The sequence below is a fragment of the Pelophylax lessonae genome (assembly GCF_965119305.1).
Source record: "Pelophylax lessonae genome assembly, chromosome: 4".
In the NCBI taxonomy this organism is placed as follows: Eukaryota; Metazoa; Chordata; class Amphibia; order Anura; family Ranidae; genus Pelophylax; species Pelophylax lessonae.
The window spans coordinates 315,184,710-315,204,232 of NC_138771.1; the positions used below are offsets into that span (position 1 = coordinate 315,184,710).

General features: G+C 47.3%; 1 protein-coding gene across 1 annotated transcript in view; it reads left to right on the forward strand.

Annotated features, from left to right (window-relative positions):
* The window catches only part of NSD1 (nuclear receptor binding SET domain protein 1), a 147,887-nt gene that overhangs the window by 34,691 nt on the left and 93,673 nt on the right, over nucleotides 1-19,523 (forward strand). Inside the window, exons 4-5 of the mRNA XM_082256085.1 lie at nucleotides 6,450-6,619; nucleotides 9,270-11,202. Of these exons, the coding sequence (XP_082112211.1) occupies nucleotides 6,450-6,619; nucleotides 9,270-11,202 (2,103 nt within the window). The remainder of the gene's footprint in view (nucleotides 1-6,449; nucleotides 6,620-9,269; nucleotides 11,203-19,523) is intronic.

Genomic DNA, 19,523 nt, shown 5'->3' on the forward strand with positions numbered 1-19,523 from the left:
AGTCGCAGCATTCCTCCTGGCTGAAAGCCGCGCCCCCCCCCCATTTCAGTGAAGAGGGGTTTGTCTGGAGCTGTGCTCTCCTGGTTCCTGGTATAGTGAGTAGCCTCTCCCCATGGAGGGGTGGACTTAGGCCCTTCTCCCCCCATCCTACCCCCCACCCCTCCTCCACTAATTCTGGGGCTGTGTGGGGTAGGGATGGGGGGGGGGGCTGCCGGCGACCGGACGATCGGTTGTGCGGGGGGGGGGGGGGGGGATTTGTAAATGCTCCTGCCAGGGCCCCCTGTCCTGAGGCCTAGGGATCGCTCCTGGGCCCCTGGGACCCTCGTGTTGCTGCCATTTTGTTGTAGCCTGTGTGTTTCTATGTTTAGTCCAGTGGCCATTTAGCAGTGGTTTGCCATTGAAAATAGTGGCGGCTATGACAGTGGAGCCCTGTGGGCAGCGATTTCGGTGGTGGGAGCCCCTCCTCTCACCTCCCCCTTGTGTTGACTCCTGGATCCTTTCACTTCCTTATCGCCGTGTGTGGAGTGCAGATTATCCTGGTGGCTGCAGGTGCCTGTTTCTGCTAAGTGGTGAGGCTGGTGGGGTTCTCTCCTTCTCTTCTGAGGATCGCTTGGTGCTTGTGCCTGGCGACCGGGTGGTGCTGCCAGCGCAGTGGGGGTTGTCCCTTGCAGTGTTACTTTTTTTGTGCGGCCCCCTGGTGACTCATGGAGTCTTTGAAACTCGTCTCCTCACCTGATCCCCTCTCTGAGGCTGCTGGCCCCCTGGGTCCCAATCATCCATCGATTCACTGATGGCGATCCAGGAGTCCTTTGTGTCCCAGGTGGAGGTGGTCTTCAGGCGACGGGCTAGCAAAAATCGCCCCTCCTCGCCTTCCCTTGCCTCACCTGTGTTATCAGATCCTGAATCAGATTCGGCAGCCGCGGACGTGGGTCACCCTGCTGGGTCTGCGATCACGCGCCCGGAATCCTCTTATAGTGAGAAAAGTTCCTCCACGTCTGCAACCGCGCACGAAAAGGCTCTGGTGGAAGCACTGATTGTATCTGTGTTTGAGACCTTGAAGATGGAGGATGCAGCTGCGACAGAGGCTCAGGTTCCCTTTGGCACTCGCAAGCCATCCGGAGCAGCAAAGGGGTTTCCTTTCCCCGCCTATTTTAACAGAATTGCTGCTAAAGAGTTGGGAAGACCAAAGCATCCCTGTGGGGTCCCTAAGCGATTTACTAGGCGTTACCCCTATGAGGAGTCCCTTATTAAGAGGTGGACTGTTCCACCGGCGGTGGACCATCCGGTTTCCAGATTGAACAAGGCAATCATTATTCCGGCCTTTAAGGATCCAGCTTACAGGAAGGCGAAGGCTGTGGCAATCCCCTAGTGGCTCGGTTCTCTGATTTGGCAGTGGTCCTTCGGCATTTTGGCTCAAATGCTACTCTGCGGACCAGACATCTAAAAAGGCCTTGACTGATCTTCCCTTTCAAGGAGATCGCTTGTCTCTGGATGACATCATAAAAGGTCTCACGGGGGGAAGAGTACCTTTCTTTCACTGACTACTAAGGGCAAAGAACCTTGTCGTAGACGCGGGCCTTCCATTTTGGCTCATAAGCAGTTTTTTTTGACCCTCAGGGTCGACTGACAAGGGCTCGAAGCCTTTCAGGGCCTCCTCTGGAGGATCCAAACTAACCTGTCTGGCAAGCCGAGAGCGGGCTTCTCCAGACTCGCGGACAAGACTCCTTCAGCATGAATGTGCGCCCTCACCTGTATCGGGAGTGGGGGGGGGGGGGGGACGTCTTCGCTGGTTTCTGGACCTGTGGACTTCCCTGGTGCAAGAGAAGTGATTCCATGAAGTCTTTCAGTCCGTCTACAAGATCGAGTTTCGCTCTTGTCCCCCGGCAAAGTTCTTTCCTTCCAACTTGTGCCTCTCCCCGGACCGTTTACAGGATCTGTTTGGGGCGGTACAAAACCTGTTGCATCAAGAGCAGTTTGTCCTATTTCCGACTTCAAAGTGTTTTTACGGTTTTTACTCAAACCTGTTTACAGTTCCCAGGAAAGAAGGCAAAGTGCATCCAATCCTGGACCTCAAGGCACTGAACTGCTTTGTGCGGGTGCAGAAGTTCAGAATGGAGTCCGTTCGCACCGTATCTCTCTCTGCGTCAGGGGAAATTTCCTCACCTATATCGACATCAAGGATGCTTACCCTCACATTCCAATATGTGCCAGTCACCAGCGCTTCTTCAGCTTTGCCGTGGCAGAGGAGTATTATCAGTTTGTGGCGTTACCCTTTGGTCTTGCCTCTGCTCCTCGTGTCTTCACAAAAGTGTTAGCCCCGCTGCTAGCTTTGCTACGCCAACGGTGGATCGCGGTACTGGGCTACTTGGAAGATCTCCTTCTACAAGCCGAGTCTCCTTCTGGTGGAAAACCTGGAGATCACAGTACAAACTCTGTGGGAGTTCTGCTGAATTCTGAATTTATAGAAGTCTGCCCTGGTTCCGTTCCACAAAGCTGGACTATCTGGGCCTGACTCTGGACTCGGCCTTAAGGCCTGTACACACGATAAGAAAATCAGCAGATTTTCGGATTGTTAGTATGGTGCTTTCGACAGCCGACTCCGACTTTTCGGCCGAAAAAATCCTGATGTGCAGGCTATAAAATTTTTATCGTTCGTCAACACAACGTCCAATTTTCGTCTCATTTGTACAGTTTTAGACGGAAAAAAATCTTGAGCAAGACTAGGCTTGCTCAGAGACGAAAGAACACATACAAAACAATCCAACTCATGACATCACTTCTGAATTAGAATTCTGTCGTACAGGAAAATTCGTATGAAAATAACCTCTTCACTTTCCACATCAGACTAGCATGCCACAAAAAACGGACGACAGATTGTTCGATAATCTGATTGTGTGTACGGGGCTTTAGCCAGAGTGCTCCTTCCTCTGGACAAATTCCAAAAATGGCAGGCTACAATTCGTCTCCTGCTGTCCAACAGATGGTCATCCCTCAGGACTTGCATGTGGGTGCTGGGCCTGATGGTGTCTACCTTCGAGACGGTTCAGTTTGCACAGTTCCATACAAGGTCCCTGCAAAGAGAGATTCTGACCAAATGGGGTCTCTGGACAATCAGATTGGGCTGAGTCGGGGAATGAAAGAGTCCCTGATATGGTGGCTTCGCTCTCTGGCGCTTCAGCTTGACAAATCCTTCCTCCCCTTGTATTGGACAGTGGTTGCCACGAATGCCAACCTGTCCAGCTGGGGATGCGTTCTCGGCAAGCATTCTGCTCAGGGGATCTAGACACTGTAAAGCTGGCTACACACTATCCAACTTTTGTGGTTAGATTTCCTTCAGATTTACCTTTTCTATGTAGTGCAAGGGCCTGCCAGTTTGCATACAAATTAAAAGTGTATAGGTTTGACCTCATATTATATGGTTTTGGTAAGTCTAAAGGAAAAAGTCTTCTGAAAATCTTAGTGTGTATGGCCCATTAGAGTCCATACTACTGATCAATGTCTTGGAACTCCAATCGATCAAACTGTGCCTGGACCATTGGACAGATCGTTTTCAGGGTTGTCCAGTGCGCATTCAATCGAACAATGCCACGGCCGTGGCTCATGTCAATCACCAATGAGGCACAAAAAGTGTCCTGGTGGCTCTGGAGGTAGCTGGTATTCTAAGTTGGGCAGAACGGCTCGTTCTAACCCTCTCCGTCATACACATTCCTGGGGTGGAAAACTGTCAGGTGGATTACCTCAGTCGGGAGGCGTTGGACCAAGGGGAGTGGTCCCTTCACCGGAGGAGTTTCTGCTTGTGTGCTTTTCTTTTACATGCTTTTCATGCATTTTTTCAGGTGTGTGTGTGTGTGTGTGTGTGTGTGTGTGTGTGTGTGTGTGTGTGTGTGTGTGTGTGTGTGTGTGTGTGTGTGTGTGTGTGTGTGTGTGTGTGTGTGTGTGTGTGTGTGTGTGTGTGTGTGTGTGTGTGTGTGTGTGTGTGTGTGTGTGTGTGTGTGTGTGTGTGTGTGTGTGTGTGTGTGTGTGTGTGTGTGTGTGTGTGTGTGTGTGTGTGTGTGTGTGTGTGTGTGTGTGTGTGTGTGTGTGTGTGTGTGTGTGTGTGTGTGTGTGTGTGTGTGTGTGTGTGTGTGTGTGTGTGTGTGTGTGTGTGTGTGTGTGTGTGTGTGTGTTCTTTTCTTGTTTTCATCAGTTTTTCCTAAGTTTATATAAAGCACACCTAAACTGTATCTAAGCACCACAAACTGAAAATGCTGTTTAATATTTTTTTACATTCTTTATTTAAAAAAGCGCACATCATATATACCAAACAAAGATGTAATACAGATCATAGTCAGCAAGAAGAACACGGCATAAATCCCATAAACATTACAACGCATGAAATCTTGATTAATTCTATTTTTAATACTCAAAGCAAACTTGCCCGTCCATTCATGTCTCCAGGTTTTATTTTTTAAATACAGCGAAATTGTCAAGTTTTTAAAAAGTGTCTAAATTATTGATAAAACCTTGTGATGCAGGCTGGTACCATAAAATCAACTTTTGTTTTGTTCTGGGGGAAGCAATAAATCTTAAAGGGTAACTCCACTTTCGTGGGGGAACAAAATTGGCAAATAAAGAAAAAAATATAGCGTATACAATTGTGGCACAATTCATATTGTAATTGAATATTTAAATTACCTTTCTTTTTCAATCTGCAGCTCTGTAATTTTCTGTAAACTGCAATGCAATATGGCTACCTGGAGGTGTTCTGTACACAGAATGTGTGCTGAACACATCCCAGAAACCTAATTTTCTGCTTGTGTGATTGGCTCACTGATTATCCCAGAAGTCTGCACTAAGATACAAGTAAGATTTCTGGAATCCCCACATAGGAACACTTCTAAAGGGGTGCAGGCTCAGCAGACTTCCTTATTATTGCTCTGCAGCTGCACAGCTGATTGATAATATGGAAACCACCCCCATTAGACTCCCTTTCCCATACAGGCACAGAGAGACAGAGGGATTTCTTCAGATTAAAATAAGGTAGGAATCTGCAACAAAGATTGTTATAATACTTGCAATGTACATAATTACCCAGAGGGGAATGTTTTTTTCTCAACAAAAGTGGAGTTATGCTTTAAGCACACACTGTACACAGGACACTAGCCCACTCGACCACAAGGCCTTCTATTTTTTCAACAGTCCTATGTTCAAAAAATAGGTAATTGAGACATTGGCATGCTGTGGAGTATACAGCATTTGGCTGAGATCAAGGACTTTCTGTGTAAATAAATAAGGATTTTAGGAAAAACTCCAGTACCTGCCTGCAAATCACTAGCTTTGCTTGTGAATACACCCTTTAAAGACCTGATGGGTTCATGGTAATTACAATAGTATACTAAAAAGTATATAGTATTTAATTGTTGCACTTGGAAAATAATCTAGACCTTTAATCTAATCCAAGGCTTCTAGCAGGGGATAAGAGGACAGTAGGCAGCCAAAACTAAATGGGTTAAATGCCTGTATGTCAAAGATTAAGGCCCCTTTTCACACCGTCCGTTGGATGGACGTTTATCTCAGCTGGGGATCGATCTGCCTATCCCCCGCTGAGCAGGAGGATGACAGCTTTTCTCCGCGCTGTGTGCGGAGACACAGCTGTCAGTTCCCCATACAACTCTATGGGGGAATCGGCTGGGAACCGTCGGTCCGTTCTCATCCGATCCACTGGACGGATGGCAAATAGGGTTTCCATTTGACCAGATTTGAAGGATCGGATGTCAGCGGACATGTCTCCGCTGACATCCGATGCCCCATAGGGATGTATGGGGGGACCGTTCAGATCTGCCAATCTGAACGGTCCGCCTGTGTGAAAGAGCCCTTAGTTCCCTGAGATTGGATTGAATTTAGGATGGAGCCTTTTACATTTTCAGTTTAGCACCTGATCTGCCACGTATTCCCAGAGATTGCAACACTCGCTGTGGCACCTTGTTGGCTTCATAATCTGTACAACATACAGTGTATAGCATAGTTTGTAGACTCTAACTTTCTCCCAAACCAAATAATATACACCTAATTGGGTTTTTTTTTTTTCTTCCAAAGACATGTAGCAGAATACACTTTGGACTGAATTCATGAAGAAATTAGATTTATATATATTTTTTTGTTATTAAATGTTTTATAGCAGAAAGTAAAAAATGTTTTTTTTTTTTATATATAATTAATAAAATCCGATGGTAAACAAAAACCACCAAAAGAAAGCTCTATTTGTGTAAAAGAAAATTTAATATACATTTTGTGTACAATGCTGCATGACCACGCAATTGTAAATTAAAATAAACCTTCCCAAGGGCAAGTAAGAATCTCATAAGCTGTTTGCAGCTATTACAATGCAAATCAAAGCACCTAAAAGCATATCTTATTTCTTTTAAAAAAGTATACTAACAACTTTGATCATGTTTTTATAATTTTCCCAGGTGCATCTACTGCAAAGTCACCACGACGGTACTATGTGGAAACACTGGGGGAACTAACTGAAAAAGTTTGGGTGACAGCGAAAGCAGTTGTTCAATTCAAAGGAGTTTATCAGTTTGAAGAATTACCTGATTCAAGGCCATCTCAGAAGGAAGGTTGTAGCAAACCTAAGGTTCGTTCTGATTTATAACTAAAAAACATAATGCATTAGAAGTTTTGTATGTGTATACAGTATCTAAAAAAAAGAGTACACCCCTTACATATTTGTAAATATTTTATCATATCTTTTCATGTGATGACACTTTGCTACAATGTAAAGTAGTGAGTGTACAGCTTGTATAACAGTGTAAATTTTCTGTCCCTTCAAAATAACTCCTTACACCTCTAAGTGAAAATGTCCAAATTGGATTCAATTCGCCATTTTCCCACCCCAGTGTCATGTGACTTGTTAGTGTTACAAGTTCTCAGGTGTTAATGAGGAGCAGGTGTGTTAAATTTGGTGTAATCACTCTCACTCTCTTACTGGTCACTGGAAGTTCAACATGGCACCTCATGGCAAAGAACTCTGAGGATTTCAAAAAAGAATTGTTGCTCTACATAAAGGTGGCCTAGGCTATAAGAAGATTGCGAAGACTCTGAAACTGAGCTGCAGCACAGTGGCCAAGATCATACCGCGGTTTAACAGGACCGGTTCCACTCAGAACAGGCCTCACCATGGTCGACCAAAGAAGTTGAGTGCACATGCACAGCGTCAAATCCAGAGGTTGTCTTTGGGAAATAGACGTATGAGTGCTGCCAGCATTGCTGCAGAGGTTGAAGGGGTGGAAGGTCAGCCTGTCAGTGCTCATACCATACGCCTCACACTGCATCAAATTGGTCTGCATGGCTGTCATCCCTCAAGAAAACCCGCAAACAGTTTGCTGAATACAAGCAGACTAAGGGCATGGATTACTGGAACCATGTCCTGGGGTCTGATGAGACCAGGATAAACTTATTTGGTTAAGATGTCAAGTGTGTGTGACGGCAACCAGGTGGGGAGTACAAAGAAATGTGTGTCTTGCCTACAATCAAGCATGGTGGTGGGAGTGTCATGGTCTGGGGCTGCATGAGTGCTGCCGGTACTGAGGAGCTACAGTTCATTGAGGGAACCATGAATGCCAACATGTACTGTAACATACTGAAGCGGAGGATGATTCCCCACTACCTTCGGAGACTGAGCCACAGGGCAGTATTCCAACATAATGACCCCAAACACACCTCCAAGACGGCCACTGCCTTGCTAAAGAAGCTGAGGGTAAAGGTGATAGACTGGCCAAGCATGTCTCCAGACCTAAACCTATTGAGCATCTGTGGGGCATCCTGAAACGGAAGGTGGAGGAGCGCAAGGTCTCGAACATCCACTAGCTCCGTGATGTCGTCATGGAGTAGTGGAAGTGGAAGCTCTGGTGAACTCCATGCCCAAGAGGGTTAAGGCAGTGCTGGAAAATAATGCTGGCCGCAATATTGACACTTTGGGCCCAATTTGGACATTTTCACTTAGGGGTGTACTCACTTCTGTTGCCAGCGGTTTAGGCATTAATGACAGTGTGAGTTATTTTGAGGGGATAGCAAATTTATACTGTTATGCAAGCTGTACACTCACCACTTTACCTTGCAGCAACGTGTCATTTCTTCAGTGTTGTCACGTGAAAAGATATGATGAAAATATTTACAAAAATGTGAGGGGTGTACTCACTTTTGTGAGATATTATGTGTGTAGCACTACTCCCTTGGGAGCTGCTGGTGACAGGGTTACCCATAGCAACAGTACAATAGTTTAGCGACTTTAAAGTACTTGGCTCAGTCAGTCTAGGGTTTTTTTTTTTGTTTTATTGAGAATTTTAATAGAAGGGAATGAGTGGGATACTCCAACTTGAATACACTATGCAAAATTTGCTGAGATGTTTAACTGCACTTGAATGTGGCAAGGCTGCTGCTTCACCTTGTCAATGGCGATGAAAGAGTGATAAATGAACCGCTTTAGATGAGCTGTACTGTAGAACACACTTTAGGGTCCTTCCTGGCATCCCCTTTTGTTCCTTCATACTCTGTGTTAGCTAGCTCCTTGATTCCCTGACTTCACTGGAGTGGTCCCCCGTCCTGGGCCAGACCCTTTGGCAGGTCCCTCAGTACTCACGGACACGGTTTTTCCCAAAAAACTCTGCAAGCAGCTCCACCGTCAGTTACACCAAATCCTCTGCAGCTCATCGCCACACCTGGTTCACTAGGCCGACCATTTAAGAACACCTTCCTCACACACTACAGGAGGAGAGACAGCTTTCCACCTTCTCCTGGGACTCTGCTTCCAGCCAAAGACGCCCTGTCACATGTCCCCTCAGTATTTATGGCTAATCCCAGGATGCATTGCAGAATGCCCTCCCACTGGGACTGCCATAAAACATGTCACTGACTAGGTTTTTTCCACTGTCCAACAAGCTCCCTCCATTGGATGCAGTGGGGACACTCCCTCAGACCCAGTGAATCACACCTGGAAACGTGACATGTAATAGATCAGGCTTCCCTGATAAAGCAGCAGGAGCAATAAATGCTTTACCTAGCACCTACCTAGCTAGGAGGGTGCTACATGTGCCATAGGGACATTGTGTTATTACCATCCATCAAGGAAGGAGACCAATGTGAATGTTTTTATGTGAATGTTTTTATGTACAGAGAATGTGGGCAATATCCCATCCATAAATACGTCCAGGTAATTTTTCTTGAAAATGTTTTTTCTGAATGAGGCTTTTTATTTCAGTTGACTGAGTTTTTCTTCGTTTCTCCAGATTCCATCAAAACTTCTACCACTATGGCAGTCAAGTATTACTCATGCCCTGGATTGCCTTGCCAAGATAGAATATGGAGATGTTGTACAGTTTGCAAGTCCAACAGAGAAACAGACAGATTATGGCAGAAAAAATTTTACTGGGACAATCAGTGTATTGAATGGTTTTGTAAAACCTCAACTGCTTAACAGTGTCCCATCTCCTTGCACGAACACTGATTCTGCAAAGAAAAAACAAGGTATAAGCCGAAAGCCTTTAAATAGGAACTCTCCTAAAACTAAATACTTAGGAGAAGACTTTGTTGCCTCTAAACAAGCTGTCTCTCCTGATTATTGGTCTAATGAAACCAGTGATGAGAAGATAAAAATGGCACCAGCTCTGAAAGAAAATAGTAATCTCAAGCAAATAGTTAACAATCCCCATAGCCTTAGTAGAGAAAGCAGCAGTACTGGACTAGTGGAGCAAGACACGTGTTTAATGGACAAGCAGTCTATGAGTGATCATGATCAGACTGCAAAGTCTTTATTAAAACCAACTGTGTCTTCAACAACTGATATATATAAAAATGAACTGAGCCCTCTTAATCAGTCTCCAAAGCAAAGTGTTGGCTCAGAAGCAGAGGTTTCTGCAGAAAATCTAAAAAACAAGAAGCGCGTTCGAGATTGTTCATTATCCAGTCCAGTAAGTGCTAATAAAAAACCTTCCAGATCCAAAGACTATTCAGTCTGCAGCAAAGATATGTCACCAAATAAATCGGCTGCACCAGAGTCTCCTGGGGAATCCCAGAAGCAAATATTTGCGAATCATATTAGCCAAGTTCATCATTCTCTGAATAATTTAAGTAGGCCTCTAAATGTTGAAAGCCAATCCTGCACAGCAGGTGAAAACATGCATGAACAATTAAGTATGTGCTCCACAAACTCTCCTAAATCGCCTACTAAGCCTGGATGCACGGAAATGTTATATGATTCTGTGGAGAAAGAACAATCCGGTAGGATAAGCAGAGACCATGCTGAAAACACAACTTCAAAACCTTCTACACCATTACTTTTCCCGTCTGCTCCTGGTCAAAGTAGAATCCCTATGGAGCCTGATTACAAATACAGCAGCCTGTTAATGATGCTTAAAGATCTTCATGATACCAAAGCAAAGGAAAGACCTCTTATGACTGGAACAAAAACTTCTTCCGTGTGTAGCCCTATAGAATGTTCTTCAGAAAGTGGGTCAGATAAGGTATCAAAGGCATCATTAGAGGGTGGGCTGAAGCCAGAGCCTGAAAATACCAATGCTGAAGCAAAAGATATTTCATTTCCTCAGACTGGTGCACAGACCCCGTGTAGTTCCACAGGTAATTCAGATGAGTCATCCGATCCTAATACTACAGTACCTCGCCCAAAAAAAAGATTTACAAAGCCCTGCATTCTGCAGAAAAGACGAATTAGGACAATGGAAGAGGTATATACAAATAAAACCCCTTCTCCTCTGAAAGAGAATGTGTCTTCAGAAAGTATGATCCAGCCTTTGGTAGGAGGAATGCCTGATGTAACAAAGCTGGGCTCTTCTCCCCACAGTATTGCATCTTCTCAGAATGACACACTAATAAACAATATGGAAACATTATCAAGCAATCCTTTTGCACAGTCCAATGTTGTAAATGATGCACAAACTCTCCAAATGAACACAACTGAAATTAAACCCCATGACAAGGAGACTGAAGCAGATTCAGGACTTAATAGAGGGTGCTCAGGGTTGGATGAGTCAGATGATACTAATTTTGTTGCACCAAAAAAACGCTGGCAGAAATTTGACCATTCTAGTGAAGAAAACCACAGTGGAGGTTCTCCAAAGGACTGCACCCCACCGATCGCTGACCTGAGTGAGAAAAGCAATGTTTCCAGTTCTGTCACAGCACAACCCAACCCATCACGACGAGGTATAGTTTTCTTTCTAGTCATTTAGTAATAACTTGTTTGGGTCTTGTTGTGCAACTGTCCTGATAGGTTGACAGCATTTTGGTTGTTTAAAGGCTAGGTTAAATACGACGACCCATAACTTTTTTTTTTTTTTCTATTGACTTAATAAATTAAAGTGGTTGTAAACCTCAGACATGAAATCTAAACTAAGCATATCCCTGTGTATCAGGGGTCTCCATACTTTCTAAACAAAGGGCCAGTTTGCTGTCCTTCAGTCTATAGTGGGGCCAGACTGTGGCCAGTGGGAGTTGAAAATGTCCTGGTTTTAGTGCAGGTAAACCATACCCCAGCATTGGTGTCTGCCGGAAGACTAGTGCCCCGTCACTGGTGTCTGCCGGAAGACTAGTGCCCCGTCACTGGTGTCTGCCGGAAGACTAGTGCCCCGTCACTGGTGTCTGCCGGAAGACTAGTGCCCCGTCACTGGTGTCTGCCGGAAGACTAGTGCCCCGTCACTGGTGTCTGCCGGAAGACTAGTGCCCCGTCACTGGTGTCTGCCGGAAGACTAGTGCCCCGTCACTGGTGTCTGCCGGAAGACTAGTGCCCCGTCACTGGTGTCTGCCGGAAGACTAGTGCCCCGTCACTGGTGTCTGCCGGAAGACTAGTGCCCCGTCACTGGTGTCTGCCGGAAGACTAGTGCCCCGTCACTGGTGTCTGCCGGAAGACTAGTGCCCCGTCACTGGTGTCTGCCGGAAGACTAGTGCCCCGTCACTGGTGTCTGCCGGAAGACTAGTGCCCCGTCACTGGTGTCTGCCGGAAGACTAGTGCCCCGTCACTGGTGTCTGCCGGAAGACTAGTGCCCCGTCACTGGTGTCTGCCGGAAGACTAGTGCCCCGTCACTGGTGTCTGCCGGAAGACTAGTGCCCCGTCACTGGTGTCTGCCGGAAGACTAGTGCCCCGTCACTGGTGTCTGCCGGAAGACTAGTGCCCCGTCACTGGTGTCTGCCGGAAGACTAGTGCCCCGTCACTGGTGTCTGCCGGAAGACTAGTGCCCCGTCACTGGTGTCTGCCGGAAGACTAGTGCCCCGTCACTGGTGTCTGCCGGAAGACTAGTGCCCCGTCACTGGTGTCTGCCGGAAGACTAGTGCCCCGTCACTGGTGTCTGCCGGAAGACTAGTGCCCCGTCACTGGTGTCTGCCGGAAGACTAGTGCCCCGTCACTGGCGTCTAGTGCCCCGTCACTGGTGTCTGCCGGAAGACTAGTGCCCCGTCACTGGCGTCTAGTGCCCCGTCACTGGTGTCTGCCGGAAGACTAGTGCCCCGTCACTGGTGTCTAGTGCCCCGTCACTGGTGTCTGCCGGAAGACTAGTGCCCCGTCACTGGTGTCTGCCGGAAGACTAGTGCCCCGTCACTGGTGTCTGCCGGAAGACTAGTGCCCCGTCACTGGTGTCTGCCGGAAGACTAGTGCCCCGTCACTGGTGTCTGCCGGAAGACTAGTGCCCCGTCACTGGTGTCTGCCGGAAGACTAGTGCCCCGTCACTGGTGTCTGCCGGAAGACTAGTGCCCCGTCACTGGTGTCTGCCGGAAGACTAGTGCCCCGTCACTGGTGTCTGCCGGAAGACTAGTGCCCCGTCACTGGTGTCTGCCGGAAGACTAGTGCCCCGTCACTGGTGTCTGCCGGAAGACTAGTGCCCCGTCACTGGTGTCTGCCGGAAGACTAGTGCCCCGTCACTGGTGTCTGCCGGAAGACTAGTGCCCCGTCACTGGTGTCTGCCGGAAGACTAGTGCCCCGTCACTGGTGTCTGCCGGAAGACTAGTGCCCCGTCACTGGTGTCTGCCGGAAGACTAGTGCCCCGTCACTGGTGTCAGTTGGGGGAATAATGCCCCAAGGGACAGATAAAAGCAAGAAAAGGGTTACATTTTGCCCCTGGGCAGCAGTTTGGAGACCATTGCTCATAGTATGTACTTTTCTTAGTTAAGGGCATGAAGTGTCATTTCTGTCTGCTGCCTCCTTCCTCTGCTGTCAGTGTGAGTCACTTCTGACAAATTTCCCTGACACCTGGAGAAAAATGGTGACAGTGGAGGGACTTCCAGCAGATTGACAGCCTTATCTTTGTTCCTGTGAGCTGTGTGGAGGGGTGTCTTTTCCCTCCAATGACAGCTCAGAAAAGCTTTATAAAATCTGGACTTTGAACAATGTAGAGAAAACTGCAGATACACAGATAAAACAAACCCTCCTATATCAGTTTTATCTGTTTATCACCTGAAGCCAGATATTCCACTATGTATATGTAAGGTATAGCCACACTTCGCATTCCATTTTGGGCAGATTACTACTTTAAATGCTTTAGAGATTCAGTCAGTCATTTTGCTTTATAGTATCTTGGGTGTCACGTTTTTTTTTTTTTTTTTCCTCAAAGAAGTGTGGTAGTTTTCTGAATTAACTCAAATTCCAATGTTTAAGCCGTAGAAGACGGCTAACAATTGTAGTAGTCCCCTCCTGATCCTAAAAGTGAATCAAAGCATGAATGCTAAACTAAATCTATGGTAATTGTCTTCCTTGGATGGACAACGATTTATAGAAGGTACTTGTCTATTGAGGAAAAAGGCAAATCATTGTTCTCATCTGTGTTGGAAAGATATCTGAAGGCATGAAGTTGGTCATCTGATCTTGGCTAAAAAGAAGGCTGTGTTTTAAATTTTTAGCCATTCTATTCTTCTTATTCATCCCCCCCAGCTGTATTGAACAGGTTTGTTTCATATTTTAGTATATATGCACTTTAAATGGGCATTCAAGCTAAAGAAAATGTAAACTGCAGTAAGATGTACTTACCTATTCCTGGCTCCAAAGCTTCTCTGGGGGGTGTGTGTGTGTGTTTTGAGTCCAAGTACTTTTGACAGGCAAAGTGTTGGAGCTTACTGATTGCACTGAAACTCTCCTTGCCTCCAGCACATTTTTTTTTTGTCCAGTAAGGCCAGCCATACACAGAGCAAATTTCTTTCCTGCAAACACAGACAGTGTTGATGTGGGAATCTCTGCTGCCAGGCCATTGTCTTCCGGCAGGGGTAAGCTGTCCCGCCGGTAGAAGACAGTGATTATCGCTAGTGGCTATAGCAGCCGCTACTGCTAATCGCAAGAGGATCTGGCAGGCTGGTTGTACCAATCAATCAACTTGGTACATTCAGCCTGCCCATTACTACTTTAAACCCCAGCCGGTTCCTGCTGAACTGGCTGAGATTCGAACCGTGCATGGCCGCCCTAAGGCAGCCCCTCTTGGTGATGGGTCAATAGGAATATGGGGGTCAGAAACTAGTGGAAAACTTTTGATGCTACCCAGAATTTAAATGCAGTTTTCTAGATCAGTCCAGCATTTAGTCATAACATCAGTATTTTAAAAGCTGCTGCACGTATGTGCAGCCGCCTCTAGGTGCCCGCCATTTAGATGTGCAGCACTTTCTCTTTCGTTCGGACACAGCGCTCCATAAATCATAACTGCTGGGTTATATTGCCTCCTCCAGAAGTAGGACTAGGCAAGGCAAAAAAATATGGGCCATTCTCCGCTGGTATATAACCCCCCTCTCTGCGCTAGGTAATCAGTTTTAATCTGTCTAGTCAGGTGTAAGGACCTAGGCTCCCGGGTGGGATCTCTGGTCCTAGCAATTTTTTTTCTAATTCACTACATCTTCTTTTTTTTTTTTTTTACTCTCAGGAGATCTACACTCAACTGCCAGGCTTGGCGACGGGCTGGATCGTCTAGATCCAGTGGTCCCCCTAGCCAAGCCAGGGAGCACGTGCAGACCGCAGCTATGCGCTAGGTCGGCCGCGACATAGCCTCACTGACAGAGGCTAGCCCGCGAGTTAAACGTTTCGTAGGGTCGCATACGACCGGGCATGGGTCTGAGTCGCAGCGGTCCCTTGGCTGACGGCTCCTCTACTTTGGCAAGGTTTCTGTCTGGAGCATTACCTGCACCATGGAAGAGTAAGTACAGCCCCCCCCCTCCTCTTTTTGACGGTTTTCTGGGGTGGACGTGGGTAACCTCCAGGGACAGTCGGCCCTGCCTGCAGGTTCCCTACTCCCATACTTAAATCCCTCAGTGAGCTGGGCTTCCCCCACTCCCTTTCCCCCCTGCCTGGAGCTGGAGTCTGGTGGGGGTCCCAGCGCGGAGGATGCAGTGGAGACCCCTGGGTCTCCCCCACTATCCCCACTCTGTAAGGGTCGTGGGATAGTATACGTCCTGCCCTGGTAGTCTGGAGGGGTCCCAGTGTAGAGGACCCCTGGGTGCATGCCCTATTTGCAATGTGGGTATAGTGCAGGGGCGTCCCGGTGCAGAGTGTGCAGCTGAGTCTCCCCTAACGTGTGTCCTACCTTCGGGGGGGGGTCCCCTTGCCGAGGGTGCAGCGTTGCAGAGGGCGAAGCAAAGATCCTGGCTGCATGCTTCAGCATCTGTAGCTGATGGTGGCCATCTTTCCTTAGTCTGGCAGGTCTCCAGCTAGCAGCCATGTTTGTGTAGCCCGTTGTCACGTGGGGCCATTTTCCCTTTGTCTTGGAGATTACCAAAGCCTCGTGTGGATGCCGAAGCTCCTCCTCTTCCTCCTCAGTTTCTTCCTGTGCCCAGGACATATGAACAGGGATGGCGCCCATGGTGATGCTGGCTCCGAATTCTCTGCGCTCCACAGATCAGTAGGGTGAGTCATTGAGGGTCCCTGTTATCTCTCTGCTGATAAGTACCCTGAGCCTTGGGGGGATCCTTTAATGGTACCAAAAGATAATTTTTGTACTGCAAGGTCTTCCTTTCCTTTATGAAGCCTCAGGGGCACATCTCCCCCACTGACCCTCTCATGGAGGTGGCGGGTCCCTCGGAACCCCAGCTTCCCATGGTTGCGCTGACGGTAGTCCTGCAGTCCTTAGTGTCCAGGGTGGAAGTGGCGTGTGGACACGGCCCGTCCAGGGGGGTTTAATATCACACCCCCTACGTTATCCCAGAAGGTGACATTCTTGGTGGCGATTACCTCGTCCCTGTCTATCATTCCTGCCTAAAGTTGTCTCTGACTTCCATTTGAATGAGTACATTGTTATGCCTTCCTTATGTCCCAAGCTGGCTCATCCCAGGGAATTTGCTTTGCATACCTTAGATGTGGTTCTTGCGATTCGGGTGTATCTGGCAGCTACTGAGTCCTTCCGGAGGTCAGACTCGCTTCTTGTGGTTACGGACACACCAAGAAAATGGCTGGCCGCTTCTGCTACCATCTCCAGATGGATCAGGCAGACAGTGACTCAAGCCTTTTCCTTTTAAAGGTCAGGTTCCACCTTTGAAAAAAGTTATGGCTGCGCTTGATATGTACACAAAAATCGTCACTGTGAATCTAAAACCACTAAATGAAAAAAATGTATAATGCCTATATACCAAAAATAAGTACATAAATAATGTGCAACAAAAATGCAATGTGTAGGTAAAACACTCTGTACAGATAGAGTAAATAAGTGATGAATAAACAGTCCCAATAAAGTCCATAAACATGTGCAAATAAATAAAGGTGCAGGTTATATGCATACTCGAATCCCTCACAGCACCAAGTAGTGTGGATGAGGAAAAGGTTCCCTTACCAGGTACCCTTACCTTGTGAAGATGACACAGATCAGTTTGGCACAGCAAAAATCTTCCCACTGCCCAATCCTTCACCTTGTGTAAAAGTATGTTAAGGACTCTTACCAGATGTTGGATTATCACAAATCAGGTTGGGGAATTTGCAGTGATTTCCAGACTCTTTGCTGTCCAAGCAAGCGCTCTTTAACCCCTTCCATACCGCGCCATAGTAAAATGACGGCGGCAGGAAGTCTTTTTCGATCCGGGCGGCCGTCATATGACGTCCGCCCGGTCTCGCCGCTACTGCGCGGGCACGCAGCGTGGCGATCGGGGGTGAGGCTCGTCCCTTGGACTGAGCCCAACCCCGATCACGGTAAACAGCCAATGAAATTGGCTGTTTACCACGTGATCGGCTGTGTCAATCACAGCCGATCACATGAGCGGCTCCAGCGCGAGCCGCTCGTTCCTTCCTCAATGCGCGCCCCGACGGGGGCGCACAGCGCGGCGATCGGGGACGAGGCTCGTCCCTCGGACAGAGCCCATCCCCGATCTATGTAAAGAGCCAATGAAATTTGCTTTTTACCATGTGACCAGCTGTGTCCAATCACAGCCGGTCACAAATGTCAACAGAGAACACGGTAACTAGCTGTCACCGTGTTCTCCTCCTCACACACTGATCCTGTGTGAGGAGGAGATTGTGGTAACAGCTAGTTACCAATTACAGTGCACCCCAAACACACTGATTGCCCCCATCCCCAATAAAGAGCACCTGTCACTAGCCCATCAAAGTACCTGTCACTAGTCCATCAAAGTACCCGAGTACCTGTCACCAGCCCATCAGGTACTCTGATGACAGGTACTCGGGTACTCTGATGGGTAGGTGACAGGTACTCGGGTACTTTGATGGGATACAGAGAGGTACTCGGGTACTCTGATGGGATACAGAGAGGTACTCGGGTACTCTGATGGGATACAGAGAGGTATTCGGGTACTCTGATGACGGGTATTCGGGTACTCTGATGACAGGTACTCGGGCACTCTGAAGGGTACCCGGGTACTCTGATGACAGGTACTCGGGTACTCTGATGGGTAGGTGACAGGTACTCGGGTACTTTGATGGGATACAGAGAGGTACTCGGGTACTCTGATGGGATACAGAGAGGTACTCGGGTACTCTGATGGGATACAGAGAGGTATTCGGGTACTCTGATGACGGGTATTCGGGTACTCTGATGACAGGTACTCGGGTACTCTGATGACAGGTACTCCGGTGACAGGTACTCGGGTACTTTGAGTACCCGTCATCGGAGTACCCGTCATCGGAGTACCCGAGTACCCGTCATCGGAGTACCCGAGTACCTGTCATCAGAGTACCCGAGTACCTTCCACCTGCTCATCAGTACTCGAGTACCTTCCACCTGCTCATCAGTACTCGAGTACCTTTCACCTGCTCATCAGTACTCGAGTACCTTCCACCTGCTCATCAGTACTTGAGTACCTTCCACCTGCTCATCAGTACTCGAGTACCTTCCACCTGCTCATCAGTACCCATCAGTATCGATCAGTATCAGTACTGATCATCCGTACCCATCAGTACAGTATCAGTATCGCCTATCAGTACTACTTATCAGTACCCATCACCTGCCTGTCACCTGCCCATCAGAGTACTCGAGTACCTGCCACCTGCTCATCAGTACCAGAGTACCTGTCACCTGCCTGTCACCTGCCCAGCAAAGTACCAGAGTACCTGTCACCCTTCATGCAGCCACCATGTCCAAGTCCAAAAAGGTTTATATACGTCCTCCGTTTAAACCTAAATACCGCTGTTATGGGAGGAGATAGCTGCCATAACCCTGGTATTTTTTTTAAACGGTGGACGGTTGGCTTTCCGATAAGGGTGGTCCCAGCGGCGGATTCACCCTTCCAGGATGGCGGAAGAGGTGCCCCCCCCCCCACGTTCCGGTCCTTCTCCCCGCTTACCGGACCCGCCGGCAGTGGGGAAAACGATCCGGTCCCGGATCCTCAGACAGGATGTCGAGTGAGGGCAAGCGTCGTTGCCTAGCAACCGGTTTAAAGGTCCCTTTTTTTTTTTTTTTTTTTGATTTTTTTCTATCTTTTAGTGTACTTGTGAGATCTGAGGACTTTTTGACCCCAGATCTCACAAAAAAGAGGTCCTGTCGTGCCTTTTTCTATTACAAGGAATGTTTACATTCCTTGTGATAGAAATAAAAATTATCAATTTTTTTTTTTTAAAAATGGTGTAAAAATAAAAAATAATAAATAAAATAAATAGTGAAAAAAAAAAAATTAAAGCGCCCTGTCCCCGTGAGCTCGCGCGCAGATGCAAACGCACACGGAAACTCCGCCCACATATGTAAATGGTGTTCAAACCACACATGTGAGGTATCGCCGCGATCGTTAGAGCAAGAGCAATAATTTGAGCCCTAGACCTCCTCTGTAACTCTTAAGATGGCAACCTGTAGTATTTTTTAAAATGTCACCTATGGGGATTTTTAAATACCAAAGTTTGTCGCCATTCCGTGAGCGTTCGCAATTTTGACGCCATGACATGTTTGGTATCTATTTACTAGGCATAACATTATCTTTCACATTATGAAAAAAAATTTGGCTAACTTTACTGGTTTCTTATTTTTTTTTATTAAAAAAAGTGAATTTTTTTCCAAAAAAAATTGCGTTTGGAAGACCGCTGCACAAATACGGTGTGATAAAAAATATTGCAATAATCTCCATTTTATTCT